This window comes from Physeter macrocephalus, chromosome 4 (assembly GCF_002837175.3).
Source record: "Physeter macrocephalus isolate SW-GA chromosome 4, ASM283717v5, whole genome shotgun sequence".
Lineage (NCBI taxonomy): Eukaryota > Metazoa > Chordata > Mammalia > Artiodactyla > Physeteridae > Physeter > Physeter macrocephalus.
Window position 1 is genome coordinate 31325482 of NC_041217.1, and position 23512 is coordinate 31348993.

General features: G+C 40.4%; 1 protein-coding gene across 3 annotated transcripts in view; it reads right to left on the minus strand.

The window, feature by feature from the left end:
- The window catches only part of CENPF (centromere protein F), a 61139-nt gene that overhangs the window by 20443 nt on the left and 17184 nt on the right, over positions 1 to 23512 (minus strand). For all 3 annotated transcript variants that reach the window (XM_024133899.3, XM_024133901.3, XM_024133900.2), the window contains exons 8-12: positions 17685 to 17810; positions 16604 to 16732; positions 12272 to 12394; positions 5588 to 5723; positions 239 to 3633 (exon numbers count right to left, since the gene is read on the minus strand). In XM_024133899.3, the coding sequence (XP_023989667.1) occupies positions 239 to 3633; positions 5588 to 5723; positions 12272 to 12394; positions 16604 to 16732; positions 17685 to 17810 (3909 nt within the window). The remainder of the gene's footprint in view (positions 1 to 238; positions 3634 to 5587; positions 5724 to 12271; positions 12395 to 16603; positions 16733 to 17684; positions 17811 to 23512) is intronic.

A 23512-nucleotide genomic window follows, 5' to 3' on the forward strand; every position in this document is an offset into this window, starting at 1 on the left:
TGATAGAAATTTACTCCCCAGGAGTAGGAAAGTGAAGTCAACTTTACAAATAAAGTTGACTCACTTTCCTAAAGTTCTGGTTTATTTTTTCAAAACTTTGGTATATTTTGTTCTTATGTCCTTGAACCCTAAAAATATTTTAGTTTAGATTTAATGTCAATTTCAATTCAACAAACATTGATTGCATGCCTACTAGGCACTCGATTAGAGAAATAGCATGTCAGCCCCACATACTTACATCTTCTATGTCAGTGCCAAGCAGAGACCGAGAGCTTAAGTCTAGACCTTGAAGCTGGAGTCGCGCTACTTCGAGCTCAAGTGTAAGGTGTTCCGTGTGTTTCTTTTCTGCCGCCAACTTGGACTCCATCTCTGCTGTCACACTTGTCAGCTTCTGCTGCCACTGTTCATTTTCTGACAAATACTGCTTCCTGAGACAGTCAAGCTCTTCCCTTGAAGAACTTAGTAACCGTTCGAGTTCTTCGATTTCCTTATTTTTCGTAATCCCTTGACTTTCAATTTTCTCTTCTAGCTTCTTGAAGGACTGCAGGTACATCTGACAGACGGTCCCAAGTTCTTCAACGCTCCTCACCGGGGCAGAAGGGATTTCCTTCTCAGTCAGATTCTCCCCCTCCAGACTACTGCAAGAGACCTCCTCTACGCTGGACTGGTTTGCCAAAACAGTCCTGTCTAAATTATTCAAAAGAGATGTTTCTCCCATATGGTCTAAAAGATCTTTGTAAAAAGAGGATTCTATTGCATTACCAGGGCTGTCAGTCACACCAGAGAGTGACAAGGACAGAAAATGCTTCTCCCCGGGTCCTGGCATCACCTCCTTTACCAAGTCACCTTGAGAGTTTCTCAGACTCGTGGACAAGACTGAATTTTCAGCCTTTAATGTGTCAATGTAGGACTGTAGCTCTGACATCTTAGAGCTCATCTGACAGTGCTGATCATGTAAAATTTTGTGTTCACTCTGTAAAGATGAAAATTTCTCCTGTAATTCAGCAAAGTGCATGTGAACTTCTTTGTTTGACACTGTCAAGTGCTCATAGGAATTACTGTCATCCAAAGGATTTGAGGACACAGACGTCTGCTCATCTTGCTGTTCATCAAATTCACTTTCTGGCGTTTCTTTCACGAACTCACCTTGGAGAAGTCTATTTTCGTCATTTAATATTTTAACTTCATTTACTAGTTTCCCTACCTCTTCTGCCATTTTGCTAGTTGCTGTGACACATTCTGATCTTGAGTCGTTCAGCTCAGATAGGAGTTCAAGCTTTTCCATCTGCAACGCCTCACACATCTTCTCTAACTCGTCCAGCTTGTTCATTGCTGTGTGTAGAGAGCACTGCAGGTGGGCATTGTCCTGCTGACTTGTTGACAACTCGTGAAGCACCGAAATATATTTTTCCTCTGGATCTATTTCAGAGTTTCCAAGGCCGCTAATATCTTGTGACTGAGTGCCTTGTTGCACATCTCCAGTTTCTAATTCTCCTCTAATTTGTAATTCGTGCTGTAGGTACTCCTCCTTCTCACTTTGCTGAAGTTTTAATTCCATGTTTCTCACTTTAGTTTCTACTTGCGCCAGTTGCGCATTATAACTGTCTAGAGAAGTATCTTTAACTTCAAGGTCCATCAGAAGTTGAACGTGACATGTATTTATCTTCCTCTCTGCTACTTTCACAGAGTCTTGAATTGGTTCCAATTCTAGATGCTGATGCTCATGTTTCGTCTTCATTAATTCCATCAGGTGCTCCTTCTCTTGTAATAAGGCATTAATTTCCTGTTGCATCTTACTTTGTTCTTCCTTTAAAGTCATGATTTCTTGCTTTAAACCATCAGCCTCCCTCTTGGAATTGCTTTGGATATCTGGAATCTCCGATCTCAGGGCTTGCTGCACTGTCTCCAACTCTCGTATTAAACTCTGGTTTCTTTCTTCAGCTAATGCTAATTGTGATACAAATGCTTGGTGTTCCCTTGCAAATGTTTCCTTTAGCTGTCCCAATTCATTTTTTCTATCTTCACAAACACTCGTGCATTCATTCAGCAAGCATTCTAATTTAGAGTTCTTTTCCTGCTCTGCTTTATATTTTTCACTAAGATCCCGAAATGCATTTCCTGTTTCTTCGCATCTTTGGAGTAAAGTAAATCTTTCTTGTTTGTACTGGTCAGATAACTCTGAAATGCTTTTGTCTCTTTCATCTATACAGTTTGACAAACTCTCAGTTTTTTGGAGCAAGTTCATCTTCTCTTGGGTTAAGGTTGCATTAATTTCCTTGAGAGTCCCATTCTCTTGGGTCAGCTCTTCAATGTCCTCTTTATCAAGAGAAATGATGGAACTCATTTCCTTTTTCTCCAAGCTCAGAGTTTCAGACAAAAGTTGTAGCTCCTTTAGAGATTCCTGAAGTAAATGGTTGCTCTTTTTTAATTCTTGAATCTCTGCCTGCTCAGTTTCTAATTTTTCATTCAAAAGTTGCAACTCTCTTTCCTTGCTCTCCAAGGCAACTAAAGTTTCAACAACAACATTCTGATGAACAGAAGTGTCTTCTTGTAACTTACTAATTCTTTGACTTGTTTCAGCCACAAAACTTTGATGCATCTGTTCTGCTTTCATGAGATTTTCTTCTATTTCTCCTTTGATTTGCGCCAACTCTTCACACTGCTTTTGCAGATCTGAGTTCATCTGCTTTTGAGACTCTAATGAAAATTCAAGAGAAACGACTCTGTTTTGTAATATGGATGAGCTTTTTGGACTTTGGTCTGTTTCTAAATGGCATTCGCTCCTTTCTGAAGGCACGCTTTCTTGTTCTTCAATTATATTTGCAAAGGAATTATTCACTGCAGACTGCTGTTCAAATGCCAAAAGACTTCTCTGATGAGACTCATTTGTCACCACAGAGGAATATCTGGATTTTAGCAGATCCCTGAGGCTCTCAGATTCAGCATGCAAGTCTTGGTAACGCTGGTCTTTGTCCATTATTTCACTTGACAGTAACTGAAGCTTATCTTCTAGATCTTCAACTTGCCCGGTAAGCTGAGAAATTTTCAAACACATATTTTCTATTTCCTTCTCATGTTTCTGATCTGAGAACTCGGCTTTCTGTTGTAGTTCTCCATAAGCTTGCTTCTGTGTCTCTGCCTCTGCAGTCTTGCTGTCTATCACATTGTGAAGGTTCCTGATCTCGACATTTAGATTTTCTCTTTCCATCTCCAATGTTCTTACCCTCTCATTGTATTCGTGACTTTTTATTTGTTGTGTCTTAAGACAGGTTTCCAAGTGATTAATTTTACTCTGCAAGCTTTCCTTTTCTGATTCCATCTGACTTAAAAGTTGTTCATTTTCACTTTTCCAGCGAGAAAACAGAGTTTTCTCTTTTTTCAATTCTTCATATTCTTTCTTCTTTAATTCCAAAGCACTCAATAAAGCTTCGGACTCTCTCTCTGTTTTGCTTAACTTTTCATTCAGTTGTTCAATGTGATGTTCCCTTTTCTTCAAAAGGTCTTGAGAGCAATCTCGCTGCTTTTCCAGATCAGCCAAGGCAAGCTTCAGTTTCTCTAAAGTCAAGGAATTCTCTTGCTGATTTATTTTTCCTTGAAGATCTCTTAACATGGTTTCCTGAGAAGTATTCTTAGCTGTTAAAAAAAATATTTTTAAGTTGTCATGATTTTAATAAATATTTATTCTACAAGAATTCTAAACTCTAAAAAAATAAATCCAAACAAACTAACAGCTTCTCAAGTCCTGTACAAACTGGCATTATTGCCTGCATACCTCCTTGAAAGTAGATCACCTGATAATTATCTAAGCTTATATAAAGACAATGAGATAATGGTCCTTTTCAGGATGGCAGTACATTTGTTTATCTTCTTTCTCAGCAGTTTAAGAAAGTGTTGTTGTATAAAATACCAAGGGATTATTTTCCTAAGCACATGAAACTTTCTTTTATTCTTTTTCCTTGTATGTGTTTATGTATATGCATATTTTTGCCCTTTGGAAATACTTATTCAAGGAGAGAAAAGTGTGACTAGAGCAGCACTAAAATGGAAATATCTCAGGAATACTATGGAGTATTCCAGATTTCTCAGAAAAGTAAATAACTTCTTCACCATTTTAGCCAAAAAATCCATAGGATCAGGCATAAGTACTAGAGTATAAAGTGCTACATGGAATTATACTCAATATTTTGTAATAACTTATAAGGGGAAAAAGTCTGAAAAAGGATATGTGTGTGTGTGTGTGTGTGTGTGTGTGTGTGTGTATAAAACACAATCACTGTGCTGTACACCTGAAACTGACATGTAAATCAACTATACTTCAACTAATATATATATATATATATCTTAATAGTATATGGTGCTATGTATTAGTAACTCTCGAGGCCTACGTGTGAGTATCATTGAGAAGCAATATCCCCCCACATCCCGGCCCCTCACAGTGAGGTGGTGCCTGTGAAGATGAGAATCATCAGGAAGATGTCACAAACTCCATTACCACCTGTCCTCTGCCTAAAAACTCCCCTCTGCCCACTGGCCCCTCCTAGTTGAGAATAACCACACTGCTTTCATTCAACAATGATGGGAAGGCTTCCCAAGTATGTTGAGGAAGAATAAAAGTTGAGAAATCTCAATAGTAGATGAAAAAGGTAGCATGTATTATAAACTCAGATGTAACTAGAAATCATTCCTATTTTTAGCCCCCTAATCTCAGTCTACATACTGAGAGTGGAAGGCTGGTGGAGATAGCGCCACAGGGGATATCAGTCCACGTCGCGTGTGAGGACCTCAAACAATGATACTGTTGACCAACACTGAAAAAAGCCCTAACCCTTTCTTTTCCTATAGTTTTCTTTCAAAAAAGCTGAAGATTGACATTTCTACTTCCTGCCATGGAAAAATTGAAAGCTGTCTTAGGGAGACTGGAATTTAAAAAAGAAAACAGTCACAGAGAAGTGTGACACCCATTCCACAAGTCAGGTTAAAAGAAATCCAAGATGTGCAAATACCTCAGGGGAGAACATAAATGTAAGTAAAGACTCAAGGCACATATACATAAATGTGAAACGAACAGTGGATTCATTTGGTGTATACAGCATCATTCTATGGCTATACAGAGAGTAAGGAAATAAAATCATTCAGTCAAGTAAGCCATCCCAAAACAATGGTCACTAAGGGCTGGGAAAACATGCATTTAACATAGGATTTTCCATTATAAGGGAAATGGTGATGGGTGAGAAGATGTGCCGTCTGGATGTAACTAACAAACACACTTGAGACACAAAATAGCACTCTGGGGCGAGAGACAGCCCTGACAATTTACTTTTGTGTGGAAAATATTTACCCTTCTGGTTTCAAAGTGCTGAAAACCAGGCATCTGGGGACTCAGTGTGTTCCAATAAAAAAAAAAAAAAAGTCCAACTATCACTCTGGAAACAAAAAAGTGGAAAAGCAAAAACTTTTTCCACATCAACTGCAGGCATCTCTCTGGGAGAAGATATGGAAAAATTCAAAGAAGCTTCTAATGATATCCATCCTCCCTCATGGGAACATTAGCCTAGAGAAAGAACTCAAAAACGCTACATTTACTCACCCCTCATTTCTTCTGCAAAGTTCTGGCTCTGACTCAAACGCTGCTTGGCCTTCTTCAGTTCTTCCTCCAGGTGGCAAACTTCTCTGGCCCTTTGCTCAGACTGACCCTTAAGGAGGCTGTTTTCCCTCTTCATTTCCTAAAGCACAGGTTTAGTTAGTTATCACCCAAGCAGATGCTCAAGCAACTTAGGACTTCTGCCTTGGTGAGGGTCCCTAATGGGACTGTGTGTGTATCTCACTAGCGGAGGAATCACACTTTCACTTTGAGCAATGAAGTTACAAAGTTTTACTTCAATAAAATGATTTTATAAATAGAAGTCAAAAGCACAAAACCCAAAACGGATGTTAATCTTTTTACTTCAAGAAATATATTTTTTGAACTTTCTAGATGTCACTATGGTTGTGAAAGTGTTCGTTCATAAGGAAAACCCTATTTACAAGCTCCCCAAAGACACAAATGCTCCAAGTTCCCATCACACCTGAATGATCAAATATATCTTTGCAAAGTTCTGAGGTGCTATCGAACCAAAAAATTCACATGACAAATTTTGATGTTTCGTTATAAAACCATCTTAAGGTTCACTGTTATGGGAATGTCTTTATGAGTAAAATTACCTTTAATAAATGTTTATTAAGAAAGTCTGCAATGTAAAGATGTTGGAATGGGCATTATGAAAGATGCAGCTACAAATTAAGAGAGTCTCTGCCCCCAGGACCAGGTACCCGCCAGTGGGGGAAGATGTAATACCAATCACTTAATACACACCAAGATGCACTACATCCTCAAGAGAGATGAAGTGTCCTATGGGAAATCAGAGGGCTGGAGCATGGAAGAATTAATTCTAGGTGGAGGAATCTGAGATTTCACAGTGAAAAAAGGTCCTTTGGGTACCTGATTAAATGAGGGACCCATGCATCGACATGCCATAGAGTAGCAGAGACACATATGCAGCCCCATTCTATTTTCTAGGGAGACCTATTTTTCTGAGTCTTAAAATGAAGAAATATTTGCATGCTGAATAAAAATGCTTCTTATTAACCACATGACTTGCATAATAAATATTATAAATCCTTTATCCATATTTCTCAACCTGCTGTTCAACCTTCAATGATATTACAGCTGATAAGTATTTCAACCTATATTATACGCCACCCTCTGGACCACTGGAAATTGGCATATATCATTACAAACTGACAGAATCAAGCAACTCCCATCTTTGGTTGGGGGGGCGGGGGGGGGATTCATTAATTCATAAGCCTGACTTTAAAACACACACACACACACTTAAAAAATATCCCTCTGAAAAGCGGAAAAGTAGGGGAAATTTTTGAATCTTAAAGAAACAATTAAGACCCATCCTCCAAAACCCTACTGCACTGTTGGAAAACAGATGGCCCTGGCAATTCAGTGCTGGAAGCCTGCCTTCAATTATCAGTCTGGTTACTACCAGCAGATGGGTACCAACATAGCAAAGCCAAATTCAAGAAGAGGGAGAATCTGGCTGGTAGAAAGTACTTGAAAACTTGCTAGCAGCTGCTGTGTTCATGTATATATGTTCATTTCATCATCAAAATAAGACAGGGTCGGGCTTCCCTGGTGGCGCAGTGGTTGCGCGTCCGCCTGCCAATGCAGGGGAACCGGGTTCGCGCCCCGGTCTGGGAGGATCCCACGTGCCGCGGAGCGGCTGGGCCCGTGGGCCATGGCCGCTGGGCCTGCGCGTCCGGAGCCTGTGCTCCACAACGGGAGAGGCCGCAACAGGGGGAGGCTCGCATACCACAAAAAAAATAAAAATAAAAAATAAGACAGGGTCCGTTGTAGTTATGTTTCTGTCTCCTTTGTCCTGATCCTACCTCCTTTCCATGAGCTCAACTGACAAGCTATCAAATTAAGAGATCAACCAGAACTAAAAGCCCGCTCCAACTCATCTCAAGACTGACGTTCATACCAGTCATTGTGAAATTCTGCAAAGAATGATCACTAAAGTGCAATGATGTTACTGACTTAAACTAGCATCATTCAACTAGAGAATCTATAATTGCTTGTTTGCTCTTCAGGCTCCAAATAATCACCACTCAAATGAGATCACAGATGTGAAAGGAAAAATAGCTTAACACACTTTAACAAGGGTAATGGAGCATTATCAGTAGTGTTTCTTCCTAAAATTTAACAGCAGCTAGATGTGTGTGATCAATGCTAAGATCAGCTAAATGAGCTCAACATAAGAGAGTAACTAGAATGTAACCATCTGAGTTGACTTAGCATTTTTATTTTGTAACTTATATTTTTTAACCTAAAAAAAACACATCAAATCAAATGGCACCTACATCTAGAGGCGTGACAAGAAAGCTGACAAGACACTGTATGCAAAGCTGGGTGCATCCCAGTAGGAGGAAGGAAGGTGAAAAGGAGGAGAAGAGGTGGGGAGGGACCCCAGGAGGGAGGGTGCAACTTATGTTTAAGTGTCTGTTCATCTCTATCCATGTCTGTGTATAACTGGAGACATTTAAATGAATACTAAGATCAATGAAAAGATTAACAAGTCTTTGTCTATTCTGGCAGTAATTCCATAAATACTTGTTTCAAATGAAGAAATGTTCAGCCAATCCTGGGACCCAGCAGGCTTATCCTGCTATGGCTATAGCCAACCCAAGAATTTTAAAAAGCCAGAATTTAGAAAATGAACACCTGAAAATGGAGCTGTAGGCTGCTACCCATCAAAAATTAGTTTTCTGCACAGCTTACAGCCACTTAAGACTCGACTGGGTGGCTCATTGCCAATGATTCGTTAAGCATACAAGGATATATTCTCCTAGGCATCTCTTGCAACCTCAAATGATTTGCAGAGTTGGGCACTAGTCTGGAAAAACACAACAAAAAACCGTATAACCACAAGCCAGTCTTAGAGCTTAGCGAGCAATTCCACCCAGATCAACTTTGGTTTAAGAGGAGCCAGGGAAGGATCATTTCCTAGGACCAGACAAAACAAATTTCAGTTACTGTGTGGCATTTCGTGATCCCATCCATGAACGAAGCTTAATACGTCCCCTGCTGGGCGAAGTCTATATGGTGAACCAGGGATGGATGCGAAGGATGTTTTTCCCCTTCCACCTCATCATTCTTGCCTGCCAGACAAGGCCCCTTAGCGGACCCCGTTGTAATACAGGTCCCCACGCTCGGGAAGGTCCCCAAACAAGTGTTCCCTCGTCTTGACTGTCAAATGATGGTATACGATTGCCTAACCCCAATGCTATGGGGTTGGCACTGGATGCTGGATGAGCAGCTTATCTAAACCTTCCATTCACTTTGATACTAAATGCTAACTTTACCCTTGATCGGGCCATTAAATCACATTTCCACTACTGATAATTTCTCACTGTGAGCAGCATATTAGTTTGCTAAACATGGACAAGGAAAATTTCAGTACAACTGTCCCATTTTTTCGGCATCCAAAACCTATAAGCGTGCTCAACTTCTTTGTACTTATAATTAGACACAGAAAGATACTCAGTGCAATAAGACTAGAATAGGCTGTAATTTTATATGTGAAAAATCTCAAATGCCCTTTCCTTTGCCCATCCTTTCTGTGCCTATGGGTGACAGCAAACAGTGGTAGCATCAAAAAGTTACAACAGTTGTGAAGACCAAAGAGCCCTTATGTGCTGGGCACGGGTCTAAACATTTGACATACAATATTTAAGTTAATCATTAATGCAGCTCCGAAAAGGGAGGGTTAGTATTAGTCCCCATATGCAGATGAGGAAAGTCAGACTCAGAAATGGTAATCATTGTCCCAAGGCCACACAGCAGGGAGGTGGCAGAAAAGTGATGCAATTTCAGATCTTGCTCACTTTATAAATTTATTTTATTTTTATTTATTTTTGGCTGCGTTGGGTCTTTGTTGCTGCACGCAGGCTCTCTCCAGTTGCAGCGAGCGGGCTCTAGGCGCATGGGCTTCAGTAGTTATGGCTCACAGGCTCTAGAGTGCAGGCTCAGTAGTTGTGGCACACAGGCTTATTTGCTCCACGGCATGTGGGATCTTCCCGGACGGGGGCTCGAACCCATGTCCCCTGCATTGGCAGGCAGATTCTGAACCTCTGCGCTACCAGGGAAGCCCTCTTGCTCACTTTAAAGCCACCAAAATTTTACCTCGAAGTTATACCACCAGTCTAACTGGGTAAATTGCTTTTCTGATTTCAATCCCAATTCAAACTGCAAGAGCCAGCTAAACCCTTTGAATTCTTGATATCATCCTCAAAAGAAGGCACACACACAAAAACGTACGTTAAAGACAAATACTAAATGAATTCCCTGGCCCTGAGCTACGCACCTCCAATGACTGCCCTCACTGGACACAGAAATCAATGAAATATTAAGTGCAACATGACGGGCATTTAGCTAGAGTTCATGGTGGACAGCTCCACAGCTGACAAATCAGGCCCCGCAGGGATGCATGAGTCTTCAGAAACACCTGCAAGAAATGTCCAGCCCACTATGGAGCCTTGGCCAAGCAAACCGTTTGCAAAGTGTTTGGACCCTCTTAACTAGTCGATCGATTTTACAAAATGTTTCCACCAGGCAGCCAGTGGAGTCGCGGGAGAGTTCCTGGCTGAAAGGGAAGCTCACAGAGTCAAGAGTTCGGTGCCAGTCTGCCTGTGGAAATGTTAGCAGAAGCATCTGTTGGTTGGTCCCCACTGGCCAAAAGGCGAACATTTGTTTTGCTGAAACAAACGCTTTCATTTAAAAACGTTTGCTGATGAAACCATCATCTGATATGAAGTTTTCTTCCACTTGGGTTTCTGGGGCTGTGGCCTCCTCTCTCCAGCAGTATTACCCCTCTGAGGCTATAGCTGCTTTAACAACCTCTTCTTTGCTACTGACAGACGTTCTGATTTTATAATTATAATACACGGCTTGAAGCTGAGGGGATAAATATATTTAGACTTGCCTCACCTGGATAAATCACTGTTCTTTACAGAGAACTTAAAAAAACAAACAAACAAACAAACAAACCGTACAATCTAAAAAGTAATTGCAAAATAGTTAAAAGATTAGTGAAAACAAATTCTTTCCTGTGACATTTGTTGGAAAAGAAACCTCTACTGTTCTGTGCTTTTTCATAAAACTACAATGCAGATTTATGACTCTATTCATATTGTTTCAGTCTGTTAACTGTCCCTAAATGGTTCCTAATTAAGCCCTTTAAAATAAACTCCGAGGGCTTCCCTGGTGGCGCAGTGGTTGCGCGTCCACGTGCCGATGCAGGGGAACCGGGTTCGCGCCCCAGTCTGGGAGGATCCCACATGCCGCGGAGCGGCTGGGCCCGTGAGCCATGGCCGCTGAGCCTGCGCGTCCGGAGCCTGTGCTCTGCAACGGGAGGGGCCACAGCAGAGAGAGGCCTGCATACCACAAAATAAATAAATAAATAAACTCCGAGCAACTAAATATATTCAGAGAGAAGCAAATCAAAGTAAGTACGGGGACCTCCTTGTTGGCGCAGTGGTTAAGAATCCGCCTGCCAGTGCAGGGGACATGGGTTCGAGCCCCGGTCCGGGAAGATCCCACATGCTGCGGAACAACTAAGCCCGTGTGCCACAACTCCTGAGTCTGCGCTCTAGAGCCCACAAGCCACAACTACTGAGCCCATGTGCCACAACTACCAAAGCCCGTGTGCCTAGAGCCCATGCTCCACAACAAAAGAAGCCACCACAATGAGAAGCCTGAGCAACGCGATGAAGAGTAGCCCCCACTCGCCACAACTAGAGAAGGCCCGTGCGCAGCAACGAAGACCCAACACAGCCAAAAATAAATAAATAAAGTAAGTAAGTACAGATAAAATCCTTTCGGTAGAAGCAACATCAGGGTACGCCCTATACTCCGTGCCATGGGGAAACCTCATCCACCATTTTGTATCACTACCATGATTCTCCAAAGACACTGTCACGGGAATTCCCTGGTGATCAAGTGGTTAAGACTCCGTGCTTCCACTGCAGGAGGCGCGGGTTCGATACCTGGTGAGGGAACCAAGATCCCGTATACCATGCGGCGTGGCCAAAAAAAAAAAAAAAAAAAAAAAAAAAAAAACCCAGCAAAGACACCATCACCCATGCCTGCACACACTCAACATGAAAGTTAATGTTGACTGCTGAAGCCAGAGTAATACAATTTACAATTACTTGATGTTTTTATAAAAATATTAAATCTAGAAACTCTTTATCTGTAAAAAATTTTATATTTAAGTCTATCACTTTGCACAAGGTTTTTAATATTTGATGATGCAAAAGCCAACCCTTGGAGAAGGGATTTAAATTATACCTCCCATTACCAGTTTTGTTTCTTTCCATTTAGAAAATCCCTTGCTTTCTTCCATCCTTCCACCTCACAGGTGGTCTAAAACAATCTTAAAAAAAAAAACAAAAGAGTAGTACATGGTCTTAATATAAGTCATGCTTTCCTATAATTGCTAGATGCATATTAGTAAGTTATATCAGAATAGAAAGTGAAAAAAAAAACACCACATGTTCTATATCATAGATTATATACAAAACACTTTGTAATATATACTTCTGGCAAATTAAAAACAAAAATGTAGCTACAATAAACGACTAGAAAATGGTATAGAAATTCTTTGACCCTCCCACTTCCTCCTGTACAGAAGTTAAATACTCTTCTCTACCCCTCACTTACCTCACTGCTTCTCCTCAGCTCATTTTCCTTGGTCTGACTCGCCTGTAAGGTCTGTTCAGTTCTACTGAACTTTTCCTTAAACTCCTCCAATTTTTTTTCTATCTGGTGCTTTACAGATGTGACCTACAAATAGAAAACAAAGCAAAGCTTCACTTTTATTTTCTTTACTTTTTACATAACTATTTATTCTTAAAGAATAAAAAGGTCATGGAGGGGGGCTTCCCTGGTGGCGCGGTGGTTGCGCGTCCGCCTGCCGATGCAGGGGAACCGGGTTCGCGCCCCGGTCTGGGAGGATCCCACGTGCCGCGGAGCGGCTGGGCCCGTGAGCCATGGCCGCTGGGCCTGCGCATCCGGAGCCTGTGCTCCGCAGCGGGAGAGGCCATGGCGGAAGGAGAGCCGCATACCACAAAAAAAAAAAAAGTCATGGAATATAAGAATTGATGCCGTCTATTTTGGTTGAGACACACTATACGTCACAGCTTAATAAGGCCCTAGAAGTTGAACTTAAAATACCATCATGTCAACCTGTGACATTACTTGGCAGCAGCATATGTTGATGAAAAAGGCTGGGTTTGGGGAGGAAGCCACAAGGAAAACAATTAACCACAAAAAATAAAACGACTAAATAGTAATAAACTAAATTTTAAAAAATGAGATAAGAAATAACAAAAGTTGAGAAAACAAACTGGGAGAACACATTTGCAAAAAATACAACAGAATAAAAACGATATTTCCAAAATACAACACATAAAGCATATCTATGATTCAATATACAAAGAGGCAAGCCCATTTAAAAAAAGAGCAAAGGACAGAAACAGAAATGTTATACAAAAGATACAAATGGCAAATCACCTTCTGAAAGAAATAACCTCAATGGTAATCAAGAAAGTGTGAATTGGGACTTCCCTGGTGGTCCAGTGGTAAAGAATCCGCCTAACAATGCAGAGGATGCGGGTTCAATCCCAGGTCAGGGAACTAAGATCCCACATGCCGCGGGGCAACTAAGTCCATGCGCCGCCGCAACTACTGAGCTCGCGCCTCTCAGCTAGAGCCCACGTGCCACAAACCACAGAGCCTACGTGCTCTGAAGCCCACGCGCCACAACTAGAGAAAAGAAAACCCACACTCCACAACTAGAGAGAAGCCCGTGAGCCACAACGAAGAGCCCTCACACCGCAATAAAGACCCGAGGCAGCCAAATAAATAAATATATATATTTTTAAAGTGTGAATTAAAACAATGATCAGATAACATTTTTCACTCCTTAGTTGGCAAAATTTTTAAAACCTGGACTATCTCCTATTAGGAGGATGGGAGGAAACAGGCCTCTTACAGCTGGTGTCAGGTGAACTGCTACGAATTTTCTGGAGGGCAATTTGGAAGTACTTATCGCACGTGAGAACACATACGCCCTCAAGGCCATCAATGTCACATGTAGGAAGCTGTCCTACAGAAGCACCAGCAACACACACCTTTACCTGCCCAATGATACTACCAATGGTGCTACATGAACCTAAATACCCATCAGTAGGGGAATGACTAAATAAACTACAAAATATCTGAAAAAAACAAGGCTCAGACACGACCAACAGAATGTTCCCTTCTAAACAAAAGTTAAAACCAAAAAAAAAATTATACATTTGCAAATGTATTTTTTAAAAAGTCTTGGAGGACATCTAATAAATAGTGCATAACAATTTATCCTGGCACAGGAAGATTTTTTTTCTTTTTTCCAAACTTGGACAGATGGATAGATAAAGGAATGACTATTAGAACTTCAGATAATCCCTTGCATGTAAGAGATGTCAATAAATGTTGGCTGTCCACATTTCACCTGCATTCCCCCATCCCCAGCTCCTCTGCTACTAGAAATCAACATGTCCTACGCTGCTATATCTTACATTTGGGAATTAACCTGTATTTTTCATATAATGAGACAACCTAATTGGTAAATCCTCACTTTTAGAAAATAAAGAAACAAACACTAAGAAAATAAGTATAACTCTGAAAACAGGGGAATACCTGACATAGTCAGCATAAAACTCTAAAATGTGTCACCCTCTCAGGGAAAATGGGTGAAGTCAAGAAAAGAATGAATTGGGAATTCCCTGGCGGTCCAGCAGTTAGGACTCTGTGCTTTCACTGCTGAGGGCCCACGTTCAATCCCTGGTTGGGGAACTAAAATCCCACAAGCCTCAGGGTGTGGCCAAAAAAAAAAAAAAAAAAAAGAAGAAAAGAATGAATGACCACATTGCTTCTGCTGACAGTATAAAGTTCTGGATATTTAGTGCTTCCGCACTGCAGATAGAGCAGGAAACTAAACAGACGAGACTCTGTCCTCATGGAAAGATCTGAGTGATGGAAGGAAGATAATATCTTTTTTAATTTATTTATTTTTGGCTGCATTGGGTTTTCGTTGCTGCGTGCGGGCTTTCTTTTTAGTTGCGGTGAGCGGGGGCTACTCTTCGTCGCAGTGCGTAGGCTTCTCATTGCAGTGGCTTCTCTTGTCGTGGAGCACGGGCTCTAGGTGCATGGGCTTCAGTAGTTGTAGCACGTGGACTCAGTAGTTGTGGCTCGTGGGGTCTAGAGTGCAGGCTCAGTAGTTGTGACGCACGGGCTTAGTTGCTCCACGGCATGTGAGGTCTTCCCGGGACCAGGGCTCGAACCCATGTCCCCTGTATTGGCAGGCGGATTCTTAACCACTGCACCACCAGGGAAGCCCCAGAAGATAATATTTAAATAAACAAATAACTCTATTATATGTCAGGTGATAGACCTTATGGAGAAAAATAAAGCAAGGTAAGGAAACAGAAAGTACTTGAGGGCAAGGGTCTATGTAGTGACCACAGGAAGATGTCATTCATAAGGTGACACTGGAACAGAAGGCTTCAGAAAGTGAAGGCTCACACCCTACAGATCTGTCTGGGGATGGAGCACCCCCAAGAGCAAAGCCCAAAGCTGCCACTTGCTGGGTGTGTCCCCCCATGGCGAGGAGGCCACGTGGACAGGTAAGCAGGGGGAGAGTGGGAGATGGCGTGAGCGGGTAAGGTGGTGGGAAGGCCGCCTAGGCTCCTGCATACATTTGGAAGGACCCGACTCTTACTCTGAGAAATGGGGAGTAACTGCAGACTTCTGAGCAGAGGAGTGACATGATCTGACCTACACTTCAAAAGACTCAGTCTGGCTGCTGATTGAAAACACACTGTGAGGGGGAAGGGTGGAAGAAGGGAGACCAGTCAGGATGCTGGTACAGAAACCCAGGTGAGAGACGATGTGTCTTAGACCACGTATAGAGCTGGAGATGGTGAAAGCAGTCAGATCCAGTGTAAAACATAAAGACAGACAGAGAAGTCAGGTTTATTCTTAGCAGGGAGGTATGTGGCACGTGAAGGGTTTCTGGGGTAGCCAACAAGATTCTATCCTCTGACATATATAATGGTCACAAGAGAGGCATGCCTTATAGTAATTTATTGTTGTACATTTGTTCTATATAGATTTTGTTTAACACACAAAAAAGTTTATACTATTCATATAATACACACGTATACACATGCATGCAAATATACATATGCACAGATATACACAAATACACATGCACACACGTGTGTGTGTGTGTGTGTGTGTGTGTGTGAATAAATAAAGGCAGAGCCAGCAGAGTTTTAATGGATTACTTTGAGGTGTTGAGAGGAAAAGAGGAGTTGAAGATGACATTGAGGTTTTAGCCTGAGCGATGTGAAGAATGGAATTGCTATTTACTGGGACAAGGAAGACTAAGCAGAGAACAAGTCTGAAAAAAGTTGGAGTTCCATTAATAACATGTTTTAAGTGTGAGATGCCTATTACACGTGTGACTGGAAATATCAGATGCACACCCACAAGTCTGAAGTTCAGACCAGACATCCAGCCTGGAGATATAAACATGGGTGTCATCATCACATGGATGATACAGAAAGCCATAAAAGCAGATGAGATCATTTGTGCAGGGAGTGTTAAATAAGCAAATTATAATGTTCAGTGCTTTGACTATTTGGAAGCATAAATACTTGGGATAGCTCCCAGCTGGTGGCATGACCAAGAACCACTGGAATATCAGAGACACCCACAGACCTTCAGATTGGAGATCCTCACTCACTGCCCTCCTTCTCTAAACAAGAAAACCCAGACCCAGAAAGGTTCAGTTTGCTCTCCACTTTCAAAAGTAAGGAAAGTGAGGATAGAGCTTTTTTTTTCTTTCTTTAAAGGTATCATATGTCCGCTGTGATATAGAAATGACATGTATTAAAAAGGGGGTGGGGAGGTTACGGAGGAAGGAGAAATCAGTTAGCACCCTACTTTATCCAGTTCAGCCTGGAGGATGTTGTGCATGTTCTTGGCTTGCTGTAGCTCCTGGGTGAGCTTGGCTTTCATCTGAGTGAACTCTTGGTCCAGGGTTTGGAAGGCACGCTGTTGACGGGAGAGCTCCTAAAAAGCAAAAGACAAAAGCATCAAACTGATGCTGGTTAACAAGGGAGATCCTAGGGCGAGACCCATTCTTCCTCCAGGCAATGCTCTTCTGTAAGAGCAGAAGATTATGGGAGCCGGTCTGCGACTACCTGATGATTGATATAGCAGCCTTAGCACGGGTCCCGGGCATCAGACCCGGGTCTCTGAGCGGAAGAGGAAGGAGTCCGCCAGGAGAACACATGGAAACTGGCCTGTTCCCGCCTCATCCCCGACTTAAATGAATCACCTCTGTTCTGAAGTATCCAGGGGCAAAAGAGTAGAGCCGAGCTGTAGCCGGTCACGACTCGGCTGAGAAATCAGCACACTCAAAAATGGAGTTTAAAATGTCAAACAGCTTATGCCACTGACCATTGAGAATGACAGGAAGGAGATGCCACCAATTAACTTGGATAATCACACAGGGACACCAGGTTAACATTTCCAGTCACTCTCATTGAAAGACTATAGACCCATTTCAAAGCTAACTCACCCGAAACTGATACCAAGCCTTATGCAAGGGCATCTTCAGCCCTAATTTGTCTGCCAACTTCTTTCCCCTCCCCATCAATTACCTTCCTAATGTATTTGCCAACTCACAGCCTTTAAAAACACCTGGTGAATGTAATACAATTTCCTTTACAACACAGAGTGTTTGAAATAAGAAATACAATCCTTTCCTACTTGGTGTCAAATTTCAAACAAATCAGAAAATGTGGATAAAAAAGAACATAAAAAAGAACGCCCCTTCTCCAGTCAAAAACTAAAAGATGGAAAAGTGTGAAGGAAAATATAGTGCCTTTTCCGCACAAAGCATTTCCCCTCTAGTGGAACATCCCAAATAGTGACAGACACTCCTCTTTTCAAATGATCAAACTAGGAAATGCCGACAAGAGCCTTCTGGACAAACGCCTCATGAATCCATTTACCTTACCTCTTGGAACTCTTTTTCTTTTTCCTTGATTTTCTGTTCCAGAGAACATCTGGCACTTTCTGCATTTTGACGCTGACAACTCAAATCTTCAGTCAATTTTTTCAGTTTTTGTTCCAAAGCAATACACTAACAACAAATTAAGACATTCAATACAAAACAAAATTATTCTTGGAAAGAAGCAAACATTTTGAATTTTAGAAAAATTAGCCCCATGATCTGGTTCAAGTTTAGCATAGTGTTTTGACATTTTTATTTCATAAAAAGTTGGGTTTAAAACAATTAGTCAAGTACCAAAACCACTACAATTATTTTAGCACACATAAAATTTATATTTGGGAAATATTAGCAAGGATGTAAAGCATTAGACCATTTAAATAAATACTTCATAACTTGTGCCATGAAAAAAGAAATCAGCATGTCTGAATAATGATTCACCTAATGTTTTGTTGCACGGGAATGAGAGGTTAAAAGGCAGTGATGTTGACCTGTGTAATTTAGAGGCTATAAAATAACCAGAGGGTACCCATTATCCTATGATAGTGTTTTTCAAGCACAACAGATTTTGTGGGAAAATGAAATATTAATATGCATCTTTCCACAGTGCTCCCACTATGCCATTTTAAATGTCTGGAGGTTCACAGCACTCCAAAGAATATCACAATGGGTTTTAACCAAGCTGCCAAAGGCAACACGAAGAATATGCATTTGCCTTTTTACATAGTCAGTTATCTTTGTTTTTAATTGAAGTATAGTTGATTTACAATGTTGTGTTAGTTTCAGGTGTACAGCAAAGTGATTCGGTTACACATACATACATATATGTTCTTTCCCAGATTCTTTTCCGTTATAGGTTATTACAAGATATTGAATATAGTTCCCTGTGCCTTACAGTAGGTCCTTACTGTTTACCTATTTTACTTATAGTAGTGTGTATCTGTTAATCCCAAATTCCCAATTTATCCCCCCCCCACTCTCCCCTTTAGTAACCATAAATTTGTTTTCTGTGTTTGTGAGTCTGTTTCTGTTTTGTAAGCAGGCTTATTTGTATCATTTTTTAGATTCCACATATAAGTGGTATCAGGTGATATTTGTCTTTCACTGTCTGACTTACTTCGATTAGTATGATAAGCTCTAGGTCCATCTATGTGGCTGCAAATGGCATTATTTCATTCTTTTTTATGCATAGCCAGTTATCTCTAAAATAATTTTTAAAACATGAACTACATCAAAATTTAGGATGCTCTTCTAAAATTAAATCTTCAAGTGTTAAAACCCATTCCTCTGATGCTTCCCTGTGGTGTTCAAATCCTTGAACTGCCCTACAAAGCAACTCTAACTTCCCAGGAAAGAATAAGAACAACTCACATTAGTGGGGGAGAATTCCTGCTCCAAAAGAAATGTGCCCCAATTTGGCAAATCTCTCCACTAATGTATTTCTCTGAGACTCATTATAGTCCCATTTAGAACTATTAGAACTATTAGAAATTTAACAGAGAATGCAGAGGAAAAGAAAACATTATGTAAGACTTTCCTGGAAGACCAGACACCAACTATTAACTAACCAAAGATGAAAAGATAAAGCTGGTCTGATTTTGCAAATATCATAACTTTAAAATACCGGATTCAAAAAATAAAATATTGAGCAGTAGTTCAAATTAATCCACTGCTTTGAACATTAAGACACCTTTGTCATTAACCTTATTGTTCTTGAATTTTTAAATCCCTAAGGAAAAGTATGAAAGAAATTATTTCTAATGATAATAAATATGAACTCAACAAATATGTCTAGCACCATGCTAGGCACTGGGGATATAGCAGTAAACAACTCAGACAAAAATCATTGCCTAAATGATGGTCTAAAATTTTGACAGGGACTTGCCCAGTGGCACAGTGGTTAAGACTCTGCCCTCCCAATGCAGGGCACCCAGGTTCAATCCCTGGTCAGGAAACGAGATCCCACATGCATGCCACAACGAAGGAGCCTGTGTGCTGCAACTAAGGAGCTGGTGAGCCACAACTAAGGAGCCCCTGAGCCGCAACTAAGGAGCCCACCTGCCACAACTAAGACCCACTGCAACCAAATAAATAAATAAATATAAAAAATAAAATAAAATTCTGACAATTTTCAGGGGAAAAAAAAAAACATGCATGGCAGAGTAGATGAATGAACCCTTGGCACCCTCTGCTGGCACTCCCTCAAACTGCAACATATTTCACTACAGGATCTCAGAATCAATCAATTCTTTCTTATTAGAAAGAGTATCTTAAAAAAGAGCCTTTAGGAGTAATCTATATTTTATTTAGATTATTTTTTATGCTGATATTTATGATGCACAATCCATGTGCAAGTACCTGGCCACTAGGTGTCATGAATGCTCCATAATACTCTAAAAAAGGGTCCAGAGCTCAAGTCCTTTAAAAATATACAGCATATGACCCTGGAGACTCAGTGCTCTGGGCCAATGAGTTTTTAGCTGTAAAATACAGGTGCTGAAGTCTAGCTTTGCTGCCAGCCCCAGCACTCTGTTTCTACATGAGTTCAAACCTTGCATCCCACACGGTTTGTACATACTTGGAAAAGAAGCATATGAGAAACAGTGTATGTTCACTAAAGCACATGGTATTGATTTTGGCTAAATTAGCTCCATTTTATTTAATAGGTAGTTCTAATGGTACATCAGGGAATAGCATAAACAAAGCATAATCTGATTTCAGCAACATATTGGACAAGGTCGTATTATCTTTAGAGACAAGATGGAGAAAGGTGGACTGAATTTTCAGTTAGGTGGGTTTGTAGTTTACAGGAAAAAAATGGAATACAAAAAGCATTGAACAAGTGAGTCTTAAGAACCTGGAGGGAAGTCTCCAATAGAAAGAAAGCCAGAGCTATGTTCTCAGCACTGTCCTAGTCAAAAATTCTAATTCATGTTCTGGTAAGAACAGACTTCATCAAATATGCTAGTCAGTACAAGGATTTGGTGACCTTGTCACACAAAACCAACAAGACAAAATGTAAAAGGATAAGTATAATTCTCCTATATGAGAAGGCGTGACTTGGCAGAAATGCAACTGAAAATGAGCTTAAAGGACAAGGAACTTAACTGATATAATAACAACTATTATTATAAGTTCACCATGTGCCAGGCACTGTATGCTAAAACCTTTATAAAAATTATCACAGGGACTTCCCTGGTGGTCCAGTGGTAAAGAATCTGCCTTCCAATGCAGGGGACGCGGGTTCAATCCCTGGTTGGGGAACTAAGATCCCACATGCCGTGGGGCAACTAAGCCCACGTGCCGCAAACTACAGAGCCCACATGCCCTGGAGCCCACACACCACAACTAGAGAGAGAAAACCCGCACACCACAACTAGAGAGAAGCCTGCGCACCACAACGAGAGAGAAACCCGAGCAGAACACACGCCATCACGAAAAGATCCCACATGCCTCAACAAAGACCCTGTGTGCTGCAACTAACACCTGATTCAGCAAGAAAAAACAAGGAAAATAAATAAATAAAATAAATAAATATTTTTTAAAAATTATCACAAACTTTACAGCAATCCTATGACAAAGGCATTATTATTAACACCATTTTATTGATTAGGACACTGAAGTTCAGAAGTTAATTAAATAGCTCCAAAGCAACACAATTGGGATGTAGTAGAGCCAGGGTTTGAATCCAAGTCTTTCTAACTTAGAAAACCAAATTACAAACCCAGACTGCACAAAGAGAATAAATATATGGATCAAGGGAGGTCATGTTCCTTCATACATCTAACCCATAGTTATCAAGAATTTCTCTGTTCAAAGCATTGCACTAGAAGAATTCTAAAAATGAACCTGGACTACCACTTCCAGGTAGATGGAAGAGATGAACACTTCCCTATACCTCCCACCAAGAATAATCTAAAACCTTGCACATTACATTAAAACAAACATAAAAAAGCTCTGAAAAAAGAGAAGAAAGAAGATTAAAAAGAGACTTTGGGGCCCAAGGAAAAACAAGGCAGTGCTGAAAGAAAAAAACTGTTAACCTTTAGAATCCTATACCCTGCAGAAATATCTTCCAAGAATGAAGAGGAAATCAAAACATTCCCAGACAAAAGAAAATTTAGAGGATTTGTAACTACACTAAAAGAATGGTTAAAGGATGTTCTCTAAACAGAAAGGAAATAATGAAAGAAGGAAATATGGAAAGAATCATGAAGGAAGGAACAATAAGTTAATGAACAATAAACATATATACAATAGGCTTTCCATCTCTTCTTCAGTTTTCTAAATTATGTTTGACAAGTAAAGCAAAAATTATAACACTGTCTGATGTGGTTCTAAATGTATGTAGAGAAAACACTGAAGAAAATTATACTATAAATGTGGGAGGGTATAAGGACAAAAAGAGAAGTAAATTTTCGATAAATTATTGGCGCTGATAGAATGACAACACCAATAAACTGTGATAAATTGTATGTATATATACCTTATCTAGAACAATCATTATAAAAGCTCTACCAAGAAATACACTCAAAAACACTATCGATAATTCAAAAGGGAATTCTCAAGAAATGTTCAAGTAACTTACAGGAAGGCAGGAAAAATGAAACAAGAGAAATGAAAAATGAAAGAAATAAAAAATAAGATGGAAGACTTAAGCCATGACATATCAATAATTACATTGAATATCAGTGATCTAAATATACTAATTAAAACACAGATAGTGTTTCTAAAAGGGAATAGTGTTTTAAAAGAGTGGATTAAAAAATATGACCCAACTGTACGCTGTCCACACAAAACTCACATTAGGCCTATTTTTTAATTTATAGTTAGGTCATACTTTTTAATTTAATAGCATAGATAGGCTGAAAGCAAAAAGACAGAAAGAAATACATCATGAAACATAAACCAAAGGAAAGCTAGAGGGGCTATATTACTACCAGATTAAGTAGACTTCAGAATAAAAAAAATTACCAGAGACACTGAGGGATATTGCATAATGATAAGGGTCAATCCACCAAGAAGACATAGCAATCCTAAATGTGTATGGACCAAACTACAGAACTGCAAAATAAGTGAAGCAAAAACTGATAGAACTGGGCTTTCCTGGTGGCGCAGTGGTTGAGAATCCGCCTGCCGATGCAGGAGACATGGGTTCGTGCCCCGGTCCGGGAAGATCCCATATGCCGTGGAGTGGCTAGGCCCATGAGCCATAGCCGCTGAGCCTGCGTGTCCGGAGCCTGTGCTCCACAATGGGAGAGGCCACAACAGTGAGAGGCCCGCGTACCGCAAAAAAAAAAAAAAAAAAAACTGATAGAACTGAAAGGAGAAATAGACAAATCAACAATTATGGGAGACTTCAATATCCCTCTCTCAACAATTGCTAGAGCAACTAGACAAGAAATCAGCAAAGATACAGAGGAATTCACAAAGAACATTAACCAACAGAAGCTAATGACACTTTTAGAACATTCCATCCAACAACAGAATATACATTTTTTTCCAAGTGCCTATGAAACATATACCAAGATAGACCATATACTAGGCCATAAAACAAACCCCCACAAATTTAAAAGACCTGAAATCATAAAGTATATTCTCTGAACACAGTGGAATCAAACTAGAAATCAATAACAAAAAGAGAAAAAGCTCCAAACACTTGGAAACTAAACAAGGTATTTCTGAATAATCAATGAGCCAAAGAGGAAGTTTCAAGAAAAAAAAAAATTTTTTTTTAGTACATTAAAGAATAAAAATTGGGGCTTCCCTGGTGGTGCGGTGGTTGCGCGTCCGCCTGCCAATGCAGGGGACGCGGGTTCGTGCCCTGGGCCGGG